We start from the raw sequence: 8,500 nt of genomic DNA, 5'->3' as shown, positions 1-8,500 counted from the left end.
ATAGATTTTTTCTTTGGGCCTTTCCCTGAACCCATAAATTTAGGACTTGCTTCCAGAAAAATGCGCAGGACAGACCTGCAGCCATTCCATGTAAAGACAAAAGACAAAAAAAAAAAAAAAGACCTCTATGCTGACTTGCCCGTTTCAGGATAGTTTCCCCCAGGTTCCAAAATGTCACATTGATCTCAACAAAATTCATTTCAAGTTAGTGTGCATATAGCCATAGCCTTGTATTATTGTTAAGTTTGCTTCAGATGATTCAATTGGTTTCACTTATGCCCTGTGTGTTTGCCAAAGGACTGGCAGTGGACTTTTTCGCCTGTTCTTAAAGACCACAAAGACCACAGAGAGAGCAACCTGCGTAGGGGAAACTTCTGCACCAAACACATCAGCGAACCCAATGCACCCAGGTATCTCTCCTCGTGTGAGATAGAGAGTGGTTGCCAGTCAGTGCAGAGCAGCCTTTCTCCACCTTGGGTCACCCAATGTTGTGGGAATACAAGGCCCATCATCCCTGACCACTGGTCCTGCTAATGAGGTCCTGACCACTGGTGGTTTGGGCATGCTGCAGGCCTCGTGGTGAGTGCCGCCCAGCATTTTGTCACCCTCCTCAGTGGTGACGCCCAGGGTGGCACACACCCACCGCACCCCCTTTCTCTGCCCTTGCCTGCAGAGACAATGGAATGCATCCCTCTTGTCATAACCCTGTTTTTATCAAGGGACAGAGTTAAGAGCTTTCAGCAGCAGTAGCAACCTCCAAGGATGCTGTGTTTTGATAATCAGTTGGTGTTTGTTTCAGGCTGCTTTGGGCACCATTCAGTGCAGTGACAAAGCGTATGAGCACACTCAACTAAACTTGCCATTTGTGGGCACTCTCAGTTGGCATCTCTGTGGTTGGCAATGATGGGAAAACAGAACTGAGATGTCTGTAAGAAGCTGGTGAGGTGGGCAAGGGGGCTTGGCTTAGCTCAGGCAAGGGACTGTTGGGTGGCCTCCTTAAGTACAACTGATAGTCAGTTTGGATGAAGAGCAAAGAACTGAAGAGGTTGTGCCTCAACCTATACGGCACTTTCTTGACAGAAACAGTGACGTCGCAGAGGGGTGTGTGAGATGGGTACCTTAGGGGGTATGGAAATCAGCAGCTCTGCAACTTACATCCGTTGGAGGGGTCGGGCCTCTGAGCACCCCAAGTGCCTCACTTCACAAACAAGCAGACTTCAGAGCCAGCTCTAGGTGGGTGCTGATGTGGTAGGTTCTTTCATGGAGCTTTGACTGTGTTAGGCCATGGAAGGCTGGGATGCTAACGAAACTGCTCTATGGAGTAAATATTGTGGGAGTTTAGAAATCAAATCTAAAAATGCATATTCTTACTAGTAAGCAAGTGTGGAGATTAAAATCACAGAGCAGTATTGCTGTTAGGTGGACTCAGACCAATGCAATTGGTAGAGAAGGCTCTGTGTTATTTCATTTCCCCTCCTCTCTTGGTAGGGAAGAAGAAAAGAAGTATTTTCTGTTCCTTCTCTCTCTTTCTCTCTCTGTCTCTCTCTCTCCAACCAGCCGATGGGAGAAGACTTGTATCTGCTTGCTCCAGCATCAGGCTCATGCCTGAGGCTGCTTTCACTGTAAATACAAGTATTTTACCTGCATTTATTTTTACTGCTGTTGTTGGTAAAGACAGGTGCTTGACTGTGAGTAAACTATATGTTTTAACCAAAGTTTTCAGTCAGTGGCCTGTTTCTATAATAAACAGGGTAACAGAAGGGGGAGATCAGCCTAAAGGCTTTTGTTTTGACTGTTTAAGATGCTCAGCACTGTGCTTCTAAACACAAGCGATAAGCTGATGTTTTGTTTGTTGGCCAGGTTTGTGGAGGAATAAAATATAGTTAATATATTCCCTCACCTACATGGTAAAACCTAACCAACATCTACCATAATGTGAAATCAAGCCATTCCAGGAGGTGTGCCAGAAGCTGAGGAGTGAGGGAGCAAATCATTCGATTCTGCTCCCTTGCCTCAGCCATGACCCCTCTGGTGGTGGGCAGACTGGGGGGTAGACTTCCTAGAAGCCTTCTCTTCCACAGTAGCCAGGCCTGTATAGTCATTGCATTGCTGGTGGTGCCAGATCACAGGGTCTCTCTCAGAGCAGGTCAGAGCTCAATCTGGCTTTATTGCTCTTCAGTTGTTGGCAATTGTGTAGTGGATCCAGTCTTCAAAGATGCAGACCTTGGTGTACAGCCCCAGCCGGTTCTCTTCACTGCAGCTTTTCTTCCAGGACAGCAGTCCTTGGAGGGCTTCTTCACACACCAGGGGGCTGCCCACATCTCACTAAGACATAGACAACAGCTTTGGGACTCTTCAGAGGACAGGATCAAATCATGGCAATTTCTCACTGTCGTTATTTGAACTCTCAGGCCCTGGAGCACTGCCTGCAGCAGGAGAGAGGGAGCTGTGTGAGGCTTTCCCCAGCCACAAGTACCTCCTGAGTGGTCCCAAGAAGTTGGCTCTTGCAGCTGGAGAATTTCCCTTGCCCTGTTGGGGTGGGTGTGCGCTTGTGCTTACAGCCCCTCTGTCCCTCTCAAGAATGCGGGAATGACATAAATGCTATTTAACTTTGATATGGGGAGGATTTGGCACATGCCTTTTTATTGTACTTTTCAAATATATTATGCTTTGTTGTTTAGTTCTGGTTAATGTCTGGCCAGTAGCTACTAGCCTGCCTACGGAGCGTGCTTGTGCTTGTGAGTGAATTGGTTGGAGACAGCTCTAGTCTGAAGGGAAGCATTCGTCTATGGTGTGTGTGGATGCACATAATTAGACCATGTTACTGAACTCAAAATCAGGGACACCTATATGACCTTACCTCCCACCAAAAAGTGCAGGTGCAGGAGGCCACCAAAACCACACCTCTCACCCATGGCTTGAAGTGGCTAGGAGCACACATACCCATCTGGGAGGCCAGGCAAGGCATGCAGGCTCCTCTAGGCACCCATCTCATCAGTCCTGCAGGACCATCTCCCAGGTTGGCCAGTGGTGCTATTGGAACTGTGAGTGGAGCGCCAAGTGGCGCTTGGATAGAAGAAAGATAGAGACAGCAGGTGAGAGTTGCAGGAAGAGAGGGAGTGAGAGAGGAAGAAGAGCAGTCCTGATGGTCATGGAGGAAATCACAGGCAGAGCATGAAAGGTGACAAAAAGCAAACCTTTAGAGTTTCTGGTCCATGGTCTCTCCCAGCTTCAGATGTACTGATACAGCTTCTGGCCAAGATCACAAGGGAGTCAAGGTATGCCTCTGCTTGTTTGCTCCCCCACCCCACCCCAATCACTGGACTTGCCAGCAAAAAGAGAAGAGCCTCACCTTGCAGGCATCTTGGCTGCTGCCCAGCTGTCCAGCACAAAGCATCCTGTCAGTGAACCGTCCTGGGTAGACATTGTTGCATGTGGCATCAGATGTGACTGGAAGGTAGGAGCACTGCAGAAGGTTGTCTGTTCCATCAGCTGTAAGCCCAAAATATGTTGATCCTGAGCAGCTGCCTGGGGCAAGGGAGGAGGGAGACTCTTATGCTCAGGCCTCACCCCTCTCTCCTTGAGCTCTTTCTGCTTCAAGGGGGCACTGCTACCTGCCATGAATCTATCATAGTACAATGAATTGTTGGTGCCTCCCTCCCACCATTTGCCGTTCATCTACCCTTCCCTTTTTTGCATGGTGTCATTTATCCCATGCATCACTAAGGAACTTCAGTGCCTCCTTGCGTGTCCCCACCATAATCCCCCACGGCCACGAAGAGGGGCATCTTCCAGCAGCCCCCTGCTCCAGTCTGTCACAGTTGTTGCTGGTCCTGGTTAGTCTCTCAGCACCACCCTCTCTGTACTCACAGTTGCTGCTGATCCATTCTGAAGCCAGGCACTGGGTCCCAGCTATGGCACATTGGTTGGGCAAACTGATGGGCTGCACTAGCTCACCCAGGACAGCTGGTTGTGCAAGCTTGATGAGCATGATGTCATAGTCCAGTGTGTAGTTGTTGAACTGCTTATGAGGGACCAGCTTGGCAGCAGCAATGACCTGTTGCTTCTCCTTAGGAGGAGTCTCAGGGACTTGTAGGCCAAGCCAGACCTCCATGTGGTCTGGGCTGCTGGAAGAAGAGCAGGTGGGTCAATAGTGTTCTCACTAGAGTTTTTCTGCCTCAGCCTGGGTTGAGAGATTCCTTGCTCACGCTCAAGGATTCTTGTAGGCAGGCAGTCAAATGCACAAGTTGCCCTCCTATTTCAAATAAGAACAGAGCAGCCAACAGCAGAGAATGGACTTTATTCCCTGTGGGAGACCGATTGTGTGCAAAAGGTGTGAAGCAGGCTTATACCCACCTCCTGCTGCACTGAGCTGAGGACAACACCCATTCTTGACTGATGAGGGCCCCACTGCAGACATGGTGCACTGACTGGAGGGAGACTTGTCACGGCACAGAATCTTGTTGGCACTTGGCACTACCAACCAACTTCTCAGCAGCTGCAACAGCTCAATATATAATTGGTAGAGGGGAAAATCAAGACTTCTTCAATGGTTAGGAACATGCTAAAATGCAATGTGGCCTCGTGAACTCAGGAAATGGTATCCAGTCTATCCCATGACATCTGTCAGCCAGACTACGGTAGCTAGATGAGGGCGCTGCATGCAATCTCTTCCTGCTAGTAAACAAAGGCTCAACTTTTTGCCACCATATCCTGCTTTCCACCTCCATCTCCCTGCATAGGAATCCTTTGAATTATTGGTCTCATATTGCAAGTAAGTGTGGCTGGCAACTGTTCCTGATTAATTTCTGCCAGAGTTCTACATACCATCACTCATACTGCTAAAATAAAAGCCACAGTTTTAAACCACAGGATAGATCATAATGTATTATTGTAGACTATTCCAAAACAGTAACTGTAACAAGTAACTATATAGTACACTGCTGGTTTGCCCCATTAATAGTGACATTTCCTCTTTGACTGCTTTTGATTATTCTGATATGAGCTGTTAATTTATTTTCTTACAACCTGCACATATATATGTACTGTATAAGTGTATTATGATATATGAGAATAAAATCAGCATGAAAACATCATTAAAATGCCAATAAATACTAATTAGTTAACAGAGTTGAGATTCCTACATTGCAGGGGATTGAACTAGATGACCCTAGGGGTCCCTTCCAACTCTACAATACTATGAAAGAAGATTCATGTTACAAAGGCTTCTCTAAACATTAAAGTTTTCAAAAGATGTCTGAAGGGAGGGATGGCTCTTGGTGGCAGGGAGTTCCACAGGGCAGTGGCTGCCACACCAAAGGCTCAATCCCTAATGACGTCCAGCTAAACCTCAGGGTTCATTGGGGTGAGGAGTCCAGCAGAAGTGCCCCATCAACAGATCTTGGTGGTCACGTTGGAAAGTAAGTACTTTGGGGTCTCATGGTACTTTGGGACCAAGTTGCTTAGGGATATGTCAGTTTCACACACTGTTACAGAACAAATTCAGTGATGGACAGCACATATTGACCAAATGCTGCTATGGTAAGTCTAACACCACTGAGCTTTTTTAATAAAGTGGGACTGGGTGAATAGTCTGAATGGTCAGTGTAGAGAATGGGTTTTTGGGTTGTATCCAACAAAGTAATACTCAGAGTAGTCCCACTGAAATCAGTGGACTTAAGTTAGGCATGCCCATTAATATCAGTGGGTTAAATCTGAGTATGACTGATAATGGAGATAGCCCTCCTGTATTTCTGTTTCCTGGCTTAACTGCCTGGTTCTCCTTCCCCTCCTCTGTTGCCAGGACACCTCTACTTGCACACTGAAATCTTAGCCCTCTTCTGGATCGATGGCCATGGATTTGCATTCCAGCTTCTGTACTGCAGTTTCGTTCATCCTCACCCAACATTTCATGTCTATTCTTGGGCAGATAAACTGTCCAGATTTTTGGGGGGGGGATTGTACCTGCAAGAGCTGCCAGCAGTAAACTGCAACCGAGCCACAGCATGTTCTCTTCTCTCAAGCTGGCCTCACTGAGAATGCGGAGTCCTGTGTGCACCTGGAAGTTGTCAAATCTCACAGAGTGGAGAGAAGAGAAGAAAGGATGTTTGCGCAGCTTTCACATTGACTCTTGTCCATGCAGTTAGGGTATTTTTAGTAACATTTCTGAAGGACATAAGATTGCTGCTCCTTTGGGTTTGTAGGAGGTCTTGGCTGCAGGTTCCCCAAGTTTTCAGAGCGTTTTCTATTCAGACCCAGCATTGAGCAGCTCTTTCAGCCTAACAAATCATCAGTAAAAACAATTACAGCCTAGAAAACACTACAGTGGTACCTGAGGTGGGCTTTCGCTAATGGGGCCTCCCACTGCAGCCGCCCGCTGGCACGCAATTTCCGTTCTCATCCTGGGGCAAAGTTCTCAACCCAAGGTACTACTTCCGGGTTAGCGGAGTTTGTAACCCAAAGTGTTTGTAACCCAAGGTAACACTGTATTAACAAAGCAGCAACAAAAATATGCTAAACTTTACAATTACAGCAAAAGTCATATTACAGTCATACCTCGGGTTGAATATGCTTCATGTTGAGTTGCGTTCTGCGGCAACCTGGAAGTAACAGAGCGTGTTACTTCCGGGTTTCGCCACTCGCGCATGTGCAGGCACTCAAAATGACGTCACGAAGTGGCGAAAAGCGACGCGTGTGTGCACAGACGTGCCGTCGCTAGTTATGTTTGCTTCTGGATGCGAACGGGACTACCACTGTATATGATTAACAAAGCATTTATAATCTATAAAACAGTATTAACAATTTAACAAAATAGCAACTAAAAAAATAAACCAAGCGCTGTTAATACATGCACTCTCTATGCCCCCATGACTCATAATCTTTCACTCTATTCAGTTAATTAAAATAAACATAATGTCCGGGACTTCCTGTTTCCGGTGGCGGGAAATGGTTGACTCCCATACGACTGGACCCCAGCCGTCCAGGTAATTCAGGGCTGATATGGGGGTAATTAGCCCTAGCAAGGAGAGACAAGAAGGCCTTCTTCAACAAGCAATACAAAGAAATAGAGGAAAACAACAGAATGGGAAGACCAGAGAACTGTTCAAGAAAATTGGAGATATGAAAGGAACATTTCGTACAAAGATTACCATAATAAAGGACAAAAGTGGTAAGTACCTAACAGAAGCAGAAGACATCAAGAAGAGGTGGCAAGAATACACAGAGGAATTATACCAGGTAGTGTGGTTGCTGACCTTGAGCCAGACATCCTGGAGAGTGAAGTCAAATGGGCCTTAGAAAGCACTGCAAATAACAAGGCCAGTGGAAGTAATGGTATTCCAGCTGAACTATTTAAAATTTTAAAAGATGATGCTGTTAAGGTGCTACCCTCAATATGCCAGCAAGTTTGGAAAACTCAGCAGTGGCCAGAAGACTGGAGAAGATCAGTCTACATCCCAATCCCAAAGAAGGGCAGTGCCAAAGAATGCTCCAACTGCCGCACAATTGCACTCATTTCACACGCTAGCAAGGTTATGCTTAAAATTCTACAAGGTAGGCTCAAGCAGTATGTGGACCGAGAACTCCCAGAAGTGCAAGCTGGATTTAGAAGAGGCAGAGGAACCAGAGACCAAATTGCAAACATGCGCTGGATTATCGAGAAGGCTAGAGTTCCAGAAAGACATCTACTTCTGCTTCATTGACTATGCAAAAGCTTTTGACTGTGTCGACCACAGCAAACTATGGCAAGTTCTTAAAGAAATGGGAGTGCCAGATCACCTCATCTGTCTCCTGAGAATCTGTATGTGGGACAAGAAGCTACAGTTAGAACTGGATATGGAACAACTAATTGGTTCAAAATTGGGAAAGGAGTACGACAAGGCTGTATATTGTCTCCCTGCTTATTTAACTTATATGCAGAATTTGTCATGCAAAAGGCTGGGCTGGATGAATCCCTAGCCGGAATTAAGATTGCCGGAAGAAATATCAACAACCTCAGATATGCAGATGACACAACATTGATGGCAGAAAGTGAGGAGGAATTAAAGAACCTTTTAATGAGGGTGAAAGAGGAGAGCACAAAATATGGTTTGAAGCTCAACATCAAAAAAATGAAGATCATGGCCACTGGTCCCATCACCTCCTGGCAAATAGAAGGGGAAGAAATGGAGGTAGTGAGTGATTTTACTTTCTTGGGCTCTATGATCACTGCAGATGGTGACAGCAGCCACGAAATTAAAAGACGCCTGCTTCTTGGGAGAAAAGCAATGACAAACCTAGACAGCATCTTAAAAAGCAGAGACATTACCTTGCCAACAAAGGTCCGTATAGTTAAAGCTATGGTTTTCCCAGTAGTGATGTATGGAAGTGAGAGCTGGACCATAAAGAAGGCTGAATGCCGAAGAAATGATGCTTTTGAATTATGGTGCTGGAGGAGACTCTTGAGAGTCCCATGGACTGCAAGAAGATCAAACCTTTCCATTCTTAAGGAAATCAGCCCTGA

The 8,500-nt window shown here is 46.3% G+C and overlaps 1 protein-coding gene across 7 annotated transcripts; it reads right to left on the bottom strand.

Annotated features, from left to right (window-relative positions):
• Positions 1-1,513: 1,513 nt before the first annotated feature.
• LOC309376424 (trypsin-like) lies at positions 1,514-4,951 on the bottom strand. Of its 7 annotated transcripts, XM_081922758.1 has the most exons (4): positions 3,871-4,951; positions 3,353-3,528; positions 3,198-3,252; positions 2,148-2,426 (listed from the first exon to the last, which is right to left on the bottom strand). In XM_081922758.1, exons 1-3 carry the CDS (start codon positions 4,112-4,114, stop codon positions 3,232-3,234), a joined length of 441 nt encoding a protein of 146 aa, XP_081778884.1. In that variant the 5' UTR covers positions 4,115-4,951; the 3' UTR covers positions 2,148-2,426; positions 3,198-3,231. The 7 variants fall into 7 exon arrangements, with proteins under 7 accessions (XP_081778886.1, XP_081778884.1, XP_081778881.1 ...); XM_081922760.1 differs by lacking the exons at positions 2,148-2,426; positions 3,198-3,252 and adding an exon at positions 1,514-1,620; XM_081922755.1 differs by lacking the exon at positions 3,198-3,252 and having other exon boundaries at positions 3,353-3,492; positions 3,758-4,951.
• Positions 4,952-8,500: the final 3,549 nt, after the last annotated feature.

Source organism: Podarcis melisellensis (assembly GCF_964234715.1).
Source record: "Podarcis melisellensis genome assembly, chromosome: 8".
Lineage (NCBI taxonomy): Eukaryota > Metazoa > Chordata > Lepidosauria > Squamata > Lacertidae > Podarcis > Podarcis melisellensis.
The sequence above is the reverse complement of the archived record's forward strand: the minus strand, read 5'-3'. Positions and strand labels throughout refer to the sequence as shown.